At 43.0% G+C, this 19,057-nt stretch overlaps 1 protein-coding gene across 1 annotated transcript in view; it reads left to right on the forward strand.

Moving 5' to 3' along the window:
• LOC309545704 (multidrug resistance-associated protein 1-like) overlaps window positions 1–19,057 on the forward strand; it is a 135,375-nt gene that overhangs the window by 39,278 nt on the left and 77,040 nt on the right. The window contains exons 4-5 of the mRNA XM_082245040.1: window positions 3,473–3,600; window positions 6,090–6,267. Of these exons, the coding sequence (XP_082101166.1) occupies window positions 3,473–3,600; window positions 6,090–6,267 (306 nt within the window). The remainder of the gene's footprint in view (window positions 1–3,472; window positions 3,601–6,089; window positions 6,268–19,057) is intronic.

Raw genomic sequence — 19,057 nt, forward strand, 5'->3', positions numbered from 1 at the left:
AGGAGGGCAAGGTACGTCCTATTCTGGACCTGAAAGCGCTGAACCGCTTTGTGCGCGTTCGGAAGTTCCGTATGGAATCTCTCCATTCGGTGGTGGCCTCCCTGAACCCAGGGGAATTCCTGGCCTCTATAGACCTGAAGGATGCGTATCTGCACATCCTCATTTTCGAGGGTCACCAGAGGTACCTTCGGTTCGCTATCGCGGAGGACCACTATCAGTTTGTGGCGTTACCTTTCGGTCTCGCTTTGGCTCCAAGGGTCTGTACCAAAGTGCTGGCGCCTGTTCTGGGCCTGCTAAGGGGACGGGGCATTGCGGTCTTGGGGTATCTGGACAATCTCCTGCTAAGATCGAGTGTCAGCCAGGACCTACTGCGCGATCTGTCCACCACGGTACAGACGCTCCAGGAGTTTGGATGGACCATCAACGTACAGAAATCGACATTGTCTCCATCGGTTCGTCTTCCCTATCTGGGAATGATCCTGGATTCTGCTCAGGCAAAGGTGTTCTTGCCGGAGGACAAGCTCCGGACCTTGCAGGACGAGATCAGGTCCCTCAGGGACAATCCGTCCTCGTCACTCAGGACCTGCATGTGGTCCCTGAGGTTGATGGTGTCAGCCTTCGAAGCGATATCCTTTGCTCAGTTTCACACGCGGTCTCTTCAAGCGGAGATCCTGGCCAGGTGGGACAGACTACCTCAGTCCTTGGATCTGAGTGTCTCATTGAGTTGCCAGACCAGAATGGATCTTCTGTGGTGGCTCCAGTCCCCGGTGGTGTCAGCAGGCAAGTCCTTCCGTAAGTTGTTGTGGACGGTGATTACCACGGATGCCAGCCTGTCGGGCTGGGGTGGAGTCCTGGGCAACCTGTCTGCCCAAGGCACTTGGTCGGAGAAGGAATCCTCCCTTCCAATCAATGTGCTGGAATTGAGAGCGATCAAACTCTGTCTCTTCCAGTGGTCGGAACGTCTTCGGGACCGTCCTGTTCGGGTACAGATGGACATTGCTACCGCAGTGGCTTACATCAACCACCAAGGGGGTACCAGGAGTGCCAGGGCGGCCCAGGAGGTGACCGACATTCTGGCTTGGGCCGAGACTCATGTCCCGGCAATTTCAGCAGTTCACATTCCGGGTGTGGAGAATTGGCAGGCCGACTATCTGAGCCGCCAGACCCTGGACCAGGGAGAATGGTCCCTACACCCGGAGGTCTTTTGGATGCTGTGTGCGAAGTGGGGATCCCCGGACGTGGATCTGTTTGCATCTCGTCTAAACCAAAAGGTGGAAAGGTTCGTGGCACGAACGCGTGATCCTCTGGCAGATGCCTCGGATGCGTTGGTGGCCCCTTGGCATCAGTATCGACTGATGTATGCCTTTTCTCCAATTCAGTTGTTATCCAGGTTCCTCCGCAGGTTAGCCTCGGAAATGCACCTGGTGATTCTGGTGGCGACGGACTGGCCACGCTGGTCCTGGTACGCCAACGTTGTTCAACTGGCGGTGGCGCCTCCGTGGCGGCTGCCAATGCGGGAAAATCTGCTGTCTCAGGGACCGATCTTCCATCCTGCTTTACAGTCGCTGGCTTTAACGGCCTGGCTGTTGAGACCCAGATCCTGAGAGACAGGGGTCTCTCCCCTGAGGTCATCCCTACTCTGATCAAGGCTAGGAAAACCTCATCTGGTAAAATCTATTACCGTACCTGGAAAGCTTATTTCGCCTGGAGTGAGTCCAGGGGGTTCTCCCCTCGCTCGTACTCGGTGTCGAGAGTGTTGGCTTTCCTCCAGTCTGGAGTGGATCAGCGCCTGGCGCTGGCTACAATAAAGGGCACTGGCTGTTCTTTTACAACGCCCTGTGGCATCTCATTCCTTAATTTGCACCTTCATTCAAGGTGTGCGCCATTTGGCTCCTCCCAGGAAGGAGCCTTTACCTCCATGGGACTTGAACTTGGTTCTGTCCGTGTTGCAGCGTGCTCCCTTTGAAAACATCCGGGAGATATCGTTGCCTCTGCTGTCTAAGAAGGTTGCCTTTTTAGTGGCGATCACTTCGGCTCGCAGAGTATCAGAGCTGGCGGCGTTGTCTTGCCGCTCTCCTTACTTGGTAATTCACAAGGATAAGGTGGTCTTGCGTCCACATTCCTCTTTTCTTCCTAAAGTGGTCTCTGAGTTCCACATTAATGAGGACATTGTCCTGCCTTCGGTTTGTACAAAGCCTAAGCATCCTAAGGATGTTGCTTTGCATTCCTTGGATGTTGTCAGGGCGATCAGGGTTTACCTGTTGTCTACGGAGTCCTTTCGGAGGACGGATTCCCTCTTTGTCATTCCTGAGGGACCTCGGAAGGGCATGGCTGCGTCTGCAGCGACTATTGCCAAATGGATCAGACAGACCATTGAACATGTGTTAAGGTGCACTCTACCAGATCTACCAGATCTTTGAGTGCGTCCTGGGCCTATTGGCATAGGGCCTCGGTGGCCCAGGTGTGCAAGGCTGCGACTTGGTCGTGGGTGCACACCTTTTCCAAATTCAAGGTAGATGTTCTGGCATCAGCTGATGCCTCCTTTGGCCGCAAATTTCTCAGTGCGGCAGTGCCATGAAGGACCCTTGTGTTTTTTTGTGGGTCCCTGGCTGTTGGTATTTGCTTTCCTGGGCTGTTGCTCCTGTTGAGCCTTGTTTTTCTCTGTTGCCCAGAAGGTTCTCTTACTGTGCTGGTAAGGTTCCTTTCTCTGATGTGGGTACTGCGTTGCCTTTTCTACGGTTGCGTCTCCCACCCCTCATGTCTACACTGCTTTTGGACATCTCAATAGTGATGACTTAGAGGAGGCGGCGACTGTCGGAGGACGTAAGAGAAAGCTGAATTTTTGTAAAATCTTACCTGTAAAATTCCTTTCTCTGAGTCCTCCAACAGTCGCCGCCCCCGCCCCTCTGTTAGGGTTGTTTTCTTATTACCTACTGCTATGCTACCAAACTGAGTTGGGAGTGGTCACTGCAGGGGGGTATTGACCAGTGGGACAGCCCCCATGGGTGTGTATATGCAAATGCCTTTGTTCTTTTGACTAAGTCTTATGCCTAGCTACTCCTGCGGAGCAGAAGTCAATACCCAATAGTGATGACTTAGAGGAGGGGGCGACTGTCGGAGGACTCAGAGAAAGGAATTTTACAGGTAAGATTTTACAAAAATTCTGTTTTTCTCTCACATTGGGGTTGATTTACTAAAGGCCAATAGACTGTGCACTTTGCAAAGTGCAGTTGCTCCAGAGTTTAGTAAATGAGGTAAAGCTTCACTTTGCAAAGAATACCCAATCACATATAAGGAAAATAAAAAAACACACATGATCGGATGATGGAAGTCAGCAGAGCTTTTGCTCATTCACTAAGCTCTGGAGCAACTGCTCTTGCAAAGTGCACAGTCTATTGGCCTTTAGTAAATCAACCCCTTTCTTCCCGGTTTTAGTAAGTGAATTAATGTCTGCATTGTCCTGTTTTCCCAGGATTCCAGTTCCAGAAAGCCATCATTACTGAGAGCATTATGGAGCACCTTCAGATATTCTCTGATCTATGTGGCTCTGATGAAAGTAGTGGCGGATCTATTGGCCTTTACCAGCCCCCAGATTTTAAAGTGAGTGAAATGCAGTTCATAAAGTAAGGTTTAATATATATATATATATATATTTTTTTTTTTTTCAGATTATCTTAATCCAGTTCTTGACTTGTCTGGAAGTGCAGCTAAAATTACAGAAATATTAAACTTGTTATAGTAGTTGCACTGGGTGTCTAAATAGAACTATGCAGGGAATGATCACCAATATTCCCCAGGGTACTCGCCGATTACACAGGGCAAGGCAGAATGCTGTTCTGTCAGAAGGGAAGGCACAGATCCTATCTTTCTGCTAAGCTGGAACACGGATCTTGCCTTCCCCTAGTCAAAGCACCTCCCTCACAGTGAGTAAGCACAACCTAGGCTCACAGTTAACCCTTTGATCGCCCCTGATGGTAACCCCTTCCCAGCCAGTGTCATTAGTAAAGTGACAGTGTATATGTTTTAGCACTGATCCCTGTATTCATGTCACTGGTCCCCAAAAGTGTCAAAAGTGTCAGTTATGTGTCCGATTTGTCCACCATAATGTCAAAGTCCCATTAAAAGTTGCTGATGGCCACCATTTCTGTTAAAAAAATAAATAAATAGCAAAAAAAAAAAATATCCCATAATTGTAGACGCTAGAACTTTTGTGTAAACCAATTAATATACGCTTATTGGGATTTTATACCAAAAATATGTAACAGAATACATATTGGCCCAAACTGATGAAGAAATTAGAATTTTATACATTTTTTTTTTATTGGATATAGTTTATATCAGAAAATAAAAAATATTGTTTTTTTTTTAAGTGTTTTTTTGTTTTTTGCAATGCTGATTGAGCAAAATGTGATAGGGTGGTTGAACAGAAGTCAATCAGTAGATCAACTTCTGTTTAACCACAGTGTCCATACATGGATCAAAATTCGGCCAGTCCCTGCTGAACCGGGCGATTTTTTTTATCCACATACAGCCAACTTACGTGACTGTGCTGCTGCTGATTTTGCAGGCATATTACACCATTTTCACCACCAGATGCCCACCCTGAGCAATGCCAATGCATGCAGCTGTTGCTGGAGGGCATGCATGAGATTGCAGGAGATCAGCAACAGCTTTATTCTATATGTATCTCTGTTATGTGATTGTTGTTGCCCCTCAGAAAATTTTGGTAGGGTTTCACTGAAATGTTTTTTTTTTTCTGACATGGCTCTGCCTAAGGGCATAGTCACAAGACACATTCTTTGAATTGGTTAATAGCAGCCTTTCCCCTCCCCCCTCCAGGCTGAGTTACAGTTGACATATAGAAATTTCATGAATAAAATGACTCAGCATTTCTTCCCCTCTGAACCACGAGTTAAGCCATGGATCAAAATACATGGATCAAAATTCAGCAGATTCAGCAGTGACCAGCCGAGATTCGATCAATGTATGGGCAGGCTGATTGTACCCAAGTCGATCCATCAATCGACTTCGATACAACCAACCTGTCTTATATTTGGCATGTGATTACTGCTGGAGGCTAAAGCCGCTTGCAGTTATCATTGTGTTCCAGGGTCCCCGCAACCCCCCACCTGCTGGCAGAACACAAAAGCTTTGCAGGAGGCATTCCCTCATCAACACTGACCCATTGTAGAAGGAAAGAAAATCGAATCATCTACGGGCTGCCTTACACTTCACATATAGAATGTTTAAGATTTAAAAAATCAAGCAATGAAAAATACAAAAACCTGTACCCAATGGCCATTAGGTGAGCTCACTGCTTGAAGCTAAAATTAGGTTCCTGCTGCAAGCTTACAACAGACAAGAATGCCAACCAGCCAATCAATCTTCAGATCGCAGAAAATCCGTCGTTATTGTTAAGGATTTCACATGAAGATTATGAAAAAAAGACAGACAGAAAGAACTGATTTAAAAATATGCTTTTTTGTGTACTTAATTATTCAGTAATAGAAATAAAGTACAATATATACACAGTATATATATATATATATATATATATATATATATATATATATATATATATATATATATAATATTTTAAATGTAACTAGTGTAACTAACTGAATTCATCCCGATATTAAGCTTTTGCAATCCCCTGCACAGCAGCACTTTGTGAAGAGAAAAAAGGGAGCACTAACAGCTATTAAGGCTCAAGAGTCCACTCCTCCTTGCATTGCTCAGGACCCCACTCTTCCTTGCATTCTTTGGGCCCCACTCCTTCTTGCATCACCCATGAGTCCCACTCTATTTTTCATTTCCCTGGATCCTCTCTCTCTCTTTTGCATTGCCCAGGGGCCCAACTATTTTTTTGCATTGCCCAGGAGTTCCACTCTGCCTGTCATTGCCCAGGAGCCCCATTCATTTTGTATTGCCCAGCAGCTCCACTCTTTTTTTTTTTTTCATTGCCTAGGAGCCCCACTCTTTGGTGCATTGCCCAGGGGTCCAGTCTTCATTGCATTGCCCAGGCTCCTCTATCACTGTCTGCCTGGAGTCCCCAAGCAGCAAAGTATTTATTGTCTTTTCTCTTGCAGGCAGATGATAACTTTCTGCGAGCAGCAGTCGGGGGATCCCAGGACTGGCTATATGTTTGCTGTGTCTCTTCTCATAGTCACAATTCTGCAAACTATAATCCTACAACTATACCAACGTTACAACATGCTGACTGCAGTAAAATGTAAAACATCTCTTATTGGAATGATCTATAAAAAGGTAAAATGCAAACACATGGAAATGCTCATTAGATACAAGAAAGCTGAACAAAACATTTTTTTATGCGTCATTGTGGTTCTCAGATAATTCTTTATCAGTGATAATGTCCGCGATTAACTTTCTCCCAAACAACTAGTTACCATCATGCTCAAATATATTCTAAGACCCCTTTCACACCAGTGAAAGATCGGGTCCAACTGTCAGTTTTTCAGACGGACCCGATCAGACCACCCATTGTTCTATATGGAGCGGCTGATGTCAGCAGACACGTGTCTGCTGACACCCACCAGCATCCGATCCGGTCCACTAAAAAAAGATGGATGGTAATCCATTCCCCATCCGTCCGGCGGATTAGATCAGATTCCATCCGATCGCCCCATAAAGAACAGCGGTCTGTGTCAGTCTAGAGCGGACATGGGCCTGTCATTCGCCTGCTCAGTGGGGATCAGCGTAGAGCAAGGTTTCTCAACCAGGGTTCCTCCTGAGGTTGCTAGGGGTTTCTTGAGCAATGGGCAGTTTCTGCCTCTCAGATAAGTTTCCAATGACACCATTGTTCCTTTTTAGGGGGTAATTCTTCCCAATGTTGACAAGAGTAAGGAGCATTCTTTCCACTGACTGTCACACTAATGTGTCATGAGTTGTAGACTTTTCATTTTTAGCAGGGGTTCCCCCGAGACCAGAGATTTATTTCAAGGGTTCCTCTGTGTTGAAAAGGTTGAGAAAGGCTGGCGTAGAGATTTCCCCGCTGAGCAGGTGGATCTTCTTTACGGAGTCCTCCCCGTCTGAAAGGAGCCTAAGAGCTATAGTAACACCTAGAACGGTATCATCAAGCCCTTCATCATGTAATAATACCGCATGTTGGGATGGAGTGAGACATGACCGGAGCTTGGCAAACCCTGCAAACTGGACGATTTCCTCAACAAACACACTACGGAAGTTTTGAGGGAAAATTACGTTTTTTTTTATAAAGGAAGTCAGGGGCCCCCTCTGGCAGGGGGGCTGGGGCAATTTCCCCTTTTGCCCCCTTATAAATCTGACACTGCCTGAATTACAGCTTTAATAAAGACAACTCAAAATGTAATAAACTATAACTAATTTCAATGGATCAGTTAACCACTTGCCGACCGCCAGCAGTACATATACTGCAGCAAGTCGACTCTGTCCCGCGAAATGATGTAACTGTACGTTGTTTCGCAGGAATGCTAGTGAGGGTGCGCATGCACCGATTAGCTACAGGGGGGTCCAGGGGCCACGATTGCTGCCGGGCACCCGCGATTGCTCCCTGTGGAGACAGAACGGCAGTCTGTCGTTGTAGACACGGCAGACCGCTGTTCTGTCAGTGATGAACACAGGGATCCTGTGTTCCTCCTATTTAGAAACACAGGTCTTTGTGTTTATTCAGCAAGCCCATCCTCCACACAGTTAGAAAGCACTCCCTAGGGACACATTTAACTCTTTGATCGCTACTGGGGTTAACCCCTTCCCTGCCAGTGTCATTAGTACAGTAACAGTGCATATTTTTAGCACTGATTACTGTATTAGTGTCACTGGTTCCCCCCCCCCCCCCAAAAGTGTCAAAAATGTCAGGTGTCCGATCTGTCCTCTGCAATGTCGCAGTCCCGCTAAAAATCGCTGATTGCTGCCATTACTGGTAAAAAATAAATAAATAAATAAAAATGACATAAATCTTTCCCCCAGTTTGTACACGAGATAACTTTTGCGCAAAGCAATCAATATACACCTAATTGGGATTTTTTTTACCAAAAATATATAGCAAAATACACATTGGCCTAAAATTATGAAAAATATTAATTTTTAATTCTTTTTTATAGGGAATGGTTTATAGGAGAAAGTATTACTTTTTTTTTTCCCAGAGTTGTCACTCTTTTTTAGTTTATAGCGCAAACAATTTAAATCGCACAGGTGATCAAATACCACCAAAAGAAAGCTCTATTTGTAGAAAAAAAGGACATCAATTTTATTTGGGTACAGCGTCGCACGACCGTGCGATTGTCAGTTAAAGTAACTCACCAAAAAATGGCCTGATCATTAAGGGGGAAAACCTTTCGGTCCAGAAGTGGTTAAACAAAACATTCCTTATCTTGTCCCTAATGATGTATTGTACTTTGTGCATAGCCATTTCTGGATTATTGTTGTGGATTATTAAGTAATCCTGTAAATACCTACAAGGTAGCTCGTTAAAAAGGTTCAGAGGGTTCAGTGAGGTGTGACACTCCCATGTAGGTTACCGTGTGAGTCACTGTAAAGTCCTGACTTCTGCATCTGATAGTTAACATAGAAATTAATCATTAATGCTGTGTGGTGTTTTTTTTATTGCGATACAATTATATAACATGCTAGGCTTGGCAAAACCAATAATGTACCTGACTGAGGGTTCAGCAAACTAGAGCTTGCCGACCACTAAAAAACTACAAGAGCTACTATACTGTTCTTATTACACTTGGACTGGAGCTAAAAGTTACCCTGACATTTCATTATGAAAAAATCCCGGAAGAATGTTGCGTACCAACAAAAATGAAGTATAACTAATATGCTAAATTTGCCTTTTTCTCGCATATTGTGTGTATGTTTTTTTCCTGATTCATCTGCTTGCTTTAAATTTAAAGTGGTACTAAACTCAAAATAAAATAAAAAAATGACATATATGATACAGGGTGTCAGTAGCATTGAAGCCAGGTTTTAGTGAAGTTAAAATAGTTTAGTTGAACCAAGCTGGTCCAACTGAAGTATTTGCTTGACTAAAACCTCAAATTGGGTTTAAGGCCCCTTTTCACACTTGTGCGACTTGTCCTGCGTCCCATGACAAGTTGTACCCCATGATTTCCAAAGAGTACCGCTCATATCTGTGCTACTTTAAGTCACAGCAACTTCAAAGTAGTCCCTGCACTACTTTGGTCCGACTTTGCGACTTTAGGTCCATAGACCTCAAGGTTACACAGGCATTGCTTTAAGTCTAGTCAAAGTTATGGCAAAATCGCAGCCGAAAAATTGCAGCAAACTCGTGCGACTTTCAGGTCACACAAGTGTGAAAGTGGCCTTAACCACTTAAGCCCCGGAAGATTTTATCCCCTTCCTGACCAGGGGTTTTTTTGCGATTTTTTACTGCGTGACTTTAACGGACAATTGCGCGGTCGTGCGACGCTGTACCTAAACAAATTTGATGTCCTTTTTTTCCCACAAACAGAGCTTTCTTTTGGTGGTATTTGATTACCTGTGCAATTTTTTTGATCATGCGCTATAAACAAAAAAAGAGCGTAAATTTTGCAAAAATAACAATATTTTTCAAATTTTTTTTATATGAAATTCCCCCCCAAAAAAATGTAAAAATCTAAATTTGTTAACATTTTCGGCCAATTTGTTTTATGCTACATATGTTTGGTAAAAAAAATCGCAAAAAGCGTATTTTGATTGGTTTGCGCAAAAGTTATTGCGTTTACTAACTAAGGGAAAGATTTTTGTCATTTTTGGTGTTTTTTTTTTTAACGAGTAATGGCGGCGATCTGCGATTTTTTTTGCGGTACTGCGACATTGCAGCGGACAGATCGGACCCTTGACTGACATTTTTGACACTTTTGGGGTTACCAGTGACATTACTGCAGTAATTAGTGCTATACATATGCACTGTTACTGTAAAAATGACACTGGCAGGGAAGGGGTTAACTGTATTGGAGAGGGAGGGGTTAAGTGTGTCCTAGGGGCGTGTTTCTAACTGTGATGGGACAGGTCTACTATTGTAAAAACAGAGATCAACGGTTCTACATAGTAGAACCGTCTGATCTCCATTTTTACACAGGGGAGAATGACAGGCGGCTTGTTTACATTAGCCGCCTGCCTTTCTCCCTCTCTACCGACGATCGCCGAGTGACCAGCGGACATCGGGTCCACCGGTCACACCCACTGACTCCTTAGTGAATGAGCCGCGGCGGGTGTGCGCTCGCCCGCTATTGGCTCACAAGCCGGTGACAGGCTAGTGACGTATATATACGTCACTTTGCCTGGCCGGGGCTGACCGCCACAGTATATGTACTTGCGGCGGTCGGCAAGTGGTTAACAAGCAAGTCTTCAGAAAAAGGGGGGTTCGGTGCAAACCAAAAACCGCGCAAGTGGTTCAACCGTGTATATATGTATAAATATATAAATATATAATCAATAAATATAAACATAAAATTATATGTGAATATATATATTAATATAATAATTAATAAATATTAATTATTTACAGGAATTGCTTCCTTGTAGTGAGCGGCAACAAAAAAAGCAAGGTGCTGAACAATTGTTTAAAAGGAGGGTAGTGTCGCGCTCAAACATAAAAGTGCTTGTGCAGATAATTAAACCTTAATTCAAAAATTAAAAATTCATGATAGGTGACAATCTAAAAAATCAATCAATCTGTGCTCAACATTGTAAAGTGCAAACAGTCCATATGCAGCATCAAACAGTCCACATCTCTTTGGTGTCACACAAATTAGCAGAGACTTGATGTTAGTGCAGATTAACCTTCACCTCCACACTTCACCCAGTGATCTAGTAAGGTACTCCTTACCGGAAATATATGACCCCTTAATTATAGGGGGTCACATAGGCAATATCTCCACTCAGTACACACGATCCTCAGCTCCTCAGATATGCTGTTACACAGATGGTGGAGTTTTAGAAGAGACACATGAAGAAACAGCTCTGATTCTGTGTCCAGGAGACTGAAGACTGCCCCTGCAGTCTTCAGTCTCCCGGACACAGAATCAGAGCTGTTTCTTCATGTGTCTCTTCTAAAACTCCACCATCTGTGTAACAGCATATCTGAGGAGCTGAGGATCGTGTGTACTGAGTGGAGATATTGCCTATGTGACCCCCTATAATTAAGGGGTCATATATTTCCGGTAAGGAGTACCTTACTAGATCACTGGGTGAAGTGTGGAGGTGAAGGTTAATCTGCACTAACATCAAGTCTCTGCTAATTTGTGTGACACCAAAGAGATGTGGACTGTTTGATGCTGCATATGGACTGTTTGCACTTTACAATGTTGAGCACAGATTGATTGATTTTTTAGATTGTCACCTATCATGAATTTTTAATTTTTGAATTAAGGTTTAATTATCTGCACAAGCACTTTTATGTTTGAGCGCGACACTACCCTCCTTTTAAACAACAAGCAAGTCTTTGTTTTTTTTTTTTATTCCCCCATTCCCCCAGTAACGTAGTATTTTTCACCTGTGGATTCTGATGTTATTTTTCTCTTTCTGTCCAGCAAAAGTGGCAGTTAGGGGTTTTAGAAAAAACTATTTAAAGCAGTTATAAAAAAAAATAAAAAACAAAATGTCGCCTGCAAAATAACAGCATAATGTGCTAGTATACATTGCATATTAGCACATTATGAAAGACTTACCTTAAAACGAAGCCCTCCATCTTCACCCGATCTTCCTTCTGGGTTCGTGGGCTTCGGCAGTTTGGCTTGCCGAGCCGTGATATTGCCACTCTCAGGCATGCGCGCAGGTGTCACGGCCGCGGTACGGCTCTCTCAGTGGACGGCACACCATCGGATGGCACACCATCCATTGAGAGCGCAGTTCGCATGCCGTGACGTTACTGGCTGCTACTATAGTAAATATCTTCTAAACCTAAACAGTGCACGTTTGGGGGATATTTACTGTACCTACAGGTAAGCCTTATTATAGGCTTACTGTAGGTACAAGTAAACAAGGTAAGCTTTACTACCACTTTAACACTGGCACTGACACTTTAAAACCTTTTACTATAAATCTGTTCCAGTAAATTCTTAAAAAGTGTTAGGCCTTAAAGAGGAACTTTAGTTCCACGTCTGTCCCATGTTGGTCCCGTCCACGCTCTCTGGCGCTGCTATCCTTAGGCGTCAGGCCCAGCAAAGACTCACAGCACATCTGCGAATGAGCAGAGTTTGCAGTGCATGCTGAGAATCAAGGGACTGCAGATTTTTGATGTTTTTGCACATGCATGGAAAACCCTGCAGGTGCAGAGATCTCTGACTGGTCCTGAAGCCCTGTGGCAAATCTGCACATGCTAAGAGTCCTGTGGTACACATGCAATGTAATAGGTTATAGGGAGCAAAAAATCATTCTCGCCTAGGCAAGAATACAGGTATTGACGTGCAGCACCAGAAAAAAAAAAAAAGTCAGAAGTACTTCTTTCTTATCTAATTGTGGGAGAAGGAGGGGGTGGAGCCATATGCAAATAAGGTATTTTCCTTGGTGAAGGTCTACTTTAAATTGTTAGTCATTATGTAAACTTCATCTAAAACTGACCTCTACAGAGGTCCCCATTCAAAATGCCCAGTTTCGTGATGGGTTCACTGGAGGGCAACAGTGTGTTCCCAAAAAGTCAGTAAAAGTAGTATTGCAGCTTAACCACTTGCCATTATGTCGCTGGACTTTGAGTGGTATTGTTTTTGAAGCTGGTGGTAGGCTTTTTTGTAAAAGCAATTCTAGCAGCTAATTAGCTTTTTTACAAACGGTGGGAAGGGATATTCTACCCCCCCCCCCCTCCTGCTGCCTTCCGTGGCTCTCCCTTCCCACCGGGCGACCTGAATATGCAGCCAGCTGCTGACCATAGATCTGTCTGACCATACAGCTGATCAGGGACAGGAATGGCCCCAATCATCTCTATGGTCTGAGAAACCGAAAGCAATAAGCATTTCATCACTTCTGGTTTTGCAGGTTATGGTCCGAAGCTTTTAAGGGCAGAGGAGAAATCTGGGGTCTACTAGACCCCAAAATTCTCAGTAAATAGTACCTGTCACTGCCTTTTGCTGTTACAGGAGATCTTTATATTTCCTGTGATAACAATAAAAGTGATTTAAAAAGAAAATTAAAGGGCCAAATTAAAAAATTAAAAAAACAAAGAAAAGCCCCCCGTGCTCGCACGCTAAGACGAACACACACGTCGGTCTCACACGCACATGTAAACAATGATCACACAACATATGTTGTGTCACCGCGAATGTCAGACAGAGAACAATAATTCTAGCAACAGACCTCTTGTGTAAATCTAAAGTGGTAACCTGTAAAGGTTTTTAAAGCGTCGCCTATGGATAATAAAATGTTTGTAGTTTGTCGCCATCGCACAGGCAAATTTAAAAGGGTGAAATGTCTGGTATCTATGTACTCAGTGTAACATCTTCTTTTATATTTTATCAAACAATTGTATATTGTATTATGTTTTTGTGCATTAAAATTCATTAACCACTTGCCGACCGCCGTCCGACTATATACGGCGTCGGTCAGCCCCTCCCAGGCAAAGTGACGTACCAGTACGTCACTAGCCTGGGAGGGAATAGGGGGCGAGCGCGCGCCGCCGGAGACACGCTCCCGCCCCCGCTCGTACCCGATCATCACTCGCGATCGTCGGGTGGAGAGGGAGAAAGGCAGGCGGCTAATGTAAACAAAGCCGCCTGTCACTCTCCCCTGTGTAAAAGCACAGATCATAAGGTCCTGTAGGACCATTGATCTGTGCTGTTACACACAAAGCCACATCCAATCACAGTAAGAAACACGCCCCTAGGGACATACTTAACCCCTCCCTCTCCAATAAAGTTAACCCCTTCTCTCCCAGTGTCATTTTTACAGTAACAGTGCATATGTATAGCACTGATTACTGTAGTAATGTCACTGGTACCCCCAAAAGTGTAAAAAATGTCAGTCAAGGGTCCGATCTGTCCGCCGCAATGTCGCAGTACCGCAAAAAAAATCGCAGATCGCCGCCATTACACGTTAAAAAAAAAAAATGACAAAAATCTTTCCCTTAGTTAGTAAACGCAATAACTTTTGCGCAAACCAATCAAAATACGCTCTTTGCGATTTTTTTTTTTTTACCAAACCTATGTAGCAGAAAACAAATTGGCCTGAAATGTTAAAAAATTTAGATTTTTCCTTTTTTTTTGAGGAATTTCATATAAAAAAAATGTGAAAAATAATGTTATTTTTGCAAAATTGTCGCTCTTTTTTTGTTTATAGCGCATGATCAAAAAATTGCACAGGTGATCAAATACCACCAAAATAAAGCTCTGTTTGTGGGAAAAAAAGGACGTCAATTTAATTTGGGTATAGCGTCTCACGACCGCCCAATTGTCCGTTAAAGTCACGCAGTGCCTAATTGCAAAATAGGCCCTGGTCAGGAAGGGGGTGAAATCTTCCGGGGCTTGAGTGGTTAAAGTGTATTTTTCCCCCAAAAAGATGTGCTTGAAATACCGCTGCACAAATACTGTGTGACATAGAAAATGCAACACCCACCATTTTTTATTCTGTAGGGCCATTGCTTTAGAAAAAAAATAATAATATATATTTATATATATATATATATATATATATATATATATACAGTCAGGTCCATAAATATTGGGACATTGACACAATTCTAATCTTTTTGGCTCTATACACCACCACAATGGATTTGAAATGAAACAAACAAGATGTGCTTTAACTGCAGACTTTCAGCTTTAATTTGAGGGTATATACATCCAAATCAGGTGAACGGTGTAGGAATTACAACAGTTTGTATATGTGCCTCCCACTTTTTAAGGGACCAAAAGTAATGGGACAATTGGCTGCTCAGCTGTTCCATGGCCAGGTGTGTGTTATTCCCTCATTATCCCATTTACAAGGAGCAGATAAAAGGTCCAGAGTTAATTTCAAGTGTGCTATTTGCATTTGAAATCTGTTGCTGTCAACTCTCAATATGAGATCCAAAGAGCTGTCACTATCAGTGAAGCAAGCCATCATTAGGCTAAAAAACAAAACAAACCCATTAGAGAGATAGCGAAAACATTAGGTGTGGCCAGATTAACTGTTTGGAACATCCTTATAAAGAAAGAACGCACCGGTGAGCTCAGCAACACCGAAAAGACCCGGAAGGCCACGGAAAACAACTGTGGTGGATGACCGAAGAATTCTTTCCCTGGTGAAGACAACACCCTTCACAACAGTGATCAAGAACACTCCCCAAGAGGTAGGTGTATGTGTGTCAAAGTCAACAATTAAGAGAAGACTTCACCAGAGTGAATACAGAGGGTTCACCACAAGATGTAAACCATTGGTGAGCCTCAAAAACAGGAAGACCAGATTAGAGTTTGCCAAACAACATCAAAAAAAGCCTTCACAGCTCTGGAACAACATCCTATGGACAGATGAGACCAGGATCAGCTTGTACCAGAGTGATGGGAAGAGAAGAGTATGGAGAAGGAAAGGAACTGCTCATGATCCAAAGCATACCACCTCATCAGTGAAGCATGGTGGTGGTAGTGTTATGGCGTGGGCATGTATGGCTGCCAATGGAACTGGTTCTCTTGTATTTATTGATGATGTGACTGCTGACAAAAGCAGCAGGATGAATTCTGAAGTGTTTCGGGCAATATTATCTGTTCATATTCAGCCAAATGCTTCAGAACTCATTGGACGGCGCTTCACAGTGCAGATGGACAATGACCCGAAGCATACTGCGAAAGCAACCAAAGAGTTTTTTAAGGGAAAGAAGTGAAATGTTATGCAATGGCCAAGTCAATCACCTGACCTAAATCCGATTGAGCATGCATTTCACTTGCTGAAGACAAAACTGAAGGGAAAATGCCCCAAGAAGAAGCAGGAACTGAAGACAGTTGCAGTAGAGGCCTGGCAGAGCATCACCAGGGATAAAACCCAGTGTCTGGTGATGTCTATGCGTTCCAGACTTCAGGCTGTAATTGACTGCAAAGGATTTGCAACCAAGTATTAAAATATGAAAGTTTGATTTATGATTGTTAATCTGTCCCATTACTTTTATTCCCTTAAAAAGTGGGAGGCACATATACAAACTGTTGTAATTCCTACACCTTTTACCCGATTTGGATGTAAATGTCCTCAAATTAAAGCCGAAAGACTGCAGTTGCAGCATATCTTGTTTGTTTCATTTCAAATCCATTGTGGTGGTGTATAGAGCCAAAAAGATTAGAATTGTGTCGATGTCCCAATATTTATAGACCTGACTGTATATATATATAATGTCTGGGGGGGGGGGGTTCTGTGATGGAAGCAGGTATCAGATCTCTGACCTCCTCACTAACTTGTGACAAAGGATGGGCCAATCTCATATTTTCCAGCTCGCAGGACTTTAACTGCCACCACCCCCTCTTTTGGGACCGAGCAGGAGGAAACCCGCAATTCTAGCAATACCAATCGTCTGTAACACGCACTGTCACCACAGACAGGTTATTTTCATAGGATTTATCTTATACAGTAGCACTCCTTAAGTGACAGGTTCTTTGTTAGCTTGCCTTAAAAGATTAGGTACAAGGTTAACACTTTTCAAAATAAGGTTTATTAATAAAAAGGTTAAAATGAATGCAAATAAAATATTTACAGATAAAGGTGTTTCAAAGAAACAAAGACATAATTCAGCAACAGAGAAATAAGGTAGAATTGAGGAGAAAGGATACTGTGACTCAATGTCCTGGATGTTATCAGAGTTCAGTCGATGAGCCAGGTGTTATCAGTTCTCAAACTTGACCGATGTTCCTGATTTGATGGTAAAGGGGAACTCACTAATGTCTTGGCATCTCCCTTTTTCTCTGGGATCAAATGGGCATTGACAGGTGCCCCTGACCAATAAAACGGAGTGTCCATGGACTGTCCTGGGTTTATGGCAATGGGTTCATGTCCCTCCCTTACACACAGTTTTATACCACTATTCATATCTTCCAGTATGTACCGATTGCATTCTTGAAATTATTGTTCGGCATTGAATTTTGCATCCAAAGATACTAAACACAGGGTGGCTTAGATAAACGTGTCACCCAGGGGATATCTGACAGCTATCTTCCCTTCTATATGTGCTAGCCTATTCATGTATGACTTTGATTCATTCAGTATGAGGTTCCTCATTCAAATATATACTTATTATTAATGTGTCATGTTCCTGTCTGAATTTATGAATCATGTGTGGTTTTGTTAAGTTTTGAATTAGCCAGAGGTCTCTGATTGCCTTTTACGATCCCCATTAGTTATTGGTATCCTTTTATGGCATGCTATGTATTATTAAGGCGGTTGTATCCTCACCGAAAAACAAAACAAAAAAAAGAACAAACCCTGCAGGACAAAGGCATAATGAGCTAGTATGCATCGTATACTAGCTCATTATGAAATACTTACCTTAAATTGAAGCCCTGACACGGCCACCCGATCACTGCTGAGGGAGCGGTCAAGTTCCCTCGGCGTCTCTTCTTGGTTTGGTGGCTCCGGCGCTGTGAGTCGCCGGAGCCGCGATGACGTCACTCCGACGCATGCGGGCGGGAGTTACTTTCCGGCAAGGAGCCGGCAAAGAGCTCTGAAGGTCCACCGCTGGTTTCAGCAACTGCATGCCGGACGAATATCTCCTAAACCTTGCAGGTTTAGGAGATATCAATTATACCTACAGTTAAGCCTTATTATATAAGCTTACCTGTAGGTAAAAGGTAAAAAGCAACAATACTTCCACTTTAATGGATTTGGTCATAGTTATACAAAAGGCCTGGACAGCAGAAATAGACATCCTGCCAGGATCCAATTAGCTGTTTACAGCTCTGCACGGGCCTAAACGCTACCTTCTGATGTCTGAGTTGAGATAACAGCTCTTTGTGCTAAAGGTAACCTTTGCATTCCATGAATTAAAGGAGGAGGGAGGGGGTAAGATCACTGCTTCAATGTGTAACTGTTCTGACGCATGATAACTGAACGACGTGGCCACTAGCTACAGCTTTTCGTGTGTCCAGTACGTGATTTCATTACAGATTCTAAGTCATTTTCTAGTAAAAAATATTGATATTCACATGTACATAGTGTCAGAAAAGGCCTGGTCTTCTACACTGTCCAATTTCCCTTCCACCCCAATCCACTACAGGATCAGCACGACAGTAGAATAAATGGCTTTAATATATTAGGCTATATTTGCACTATACATCAGCAGTTCTGGATGTCCATTGGGCCACAGGGACAAAAAAACATTATTTACATGTTCTACCATTGTCCTGAAATGAGGAATAATCCTCTTATTTTGGGATATGTGATGGAATGAGACATGTATGTACTCCTGCTTTAAGAAGGCATTATTGTCCTATGCACTGATTAGAGTGAGGGCTTTCTGATTGCTTTAATCTTTTCTCACCATAGGATTCATGCACATGGACATATTAAAATACTCCTATCTACACTGCATCTTTCTGCCAGAAGATGGCAGAAAAATCAAGCATAAGGATGCACATATTGGTGCACTTTTACTTGTATATGGCGTTAAGAAGCCTATTAGCATAAATTCTTTCTACTGAACATTCATTTCTTCCAGGCATTGCAATAAATGTACATGCATATGCACGTGTTTAGTCGCATTTAGAACTTATGTGCCTACATTATGCTCATAAGCTCTTCCCTGAATACATCTTTGGGGTGTTTTTTATGCCTTTAAATGTTGTTATTAAAATGCGGATCCAAACACTTAATGTACATGGTCATAGAGGTTAAAAAAGAATTGTATTATCCCACGCTACCTATACTGGCATGTGTGGTGTAGACCAAAATCTAATGGGTGGATGCAGGCAACCCAATTGTGTTCCAACTTTGTTAATCCTTAAAAAAACAAATAAATGTTGCTGCGCCTATTCCCTTGTTTGTGCATAATAATTATTACATATATAATACCAAATCATTCCATACATAGACCTTCAAATGAAGTGTACTGGTGATAAAAAATATATATATGATCAAACTTCCCTTATTGTCCCAATAGATATATATAACT

The sequence above is a fragment of the Pelophylax lessonae genome (genome assembly GCF_965119305.1).
Source record: "Pelophylax lessonae genome assembly, chromosome: 2".
Classification (NCBI taxonomy): domain Eukaryota; kingdom Metazoa; phylum Chordata; class Amphibia; order Anura; family Ranidae; genus Pelophylax; species Pelophylax lessonae.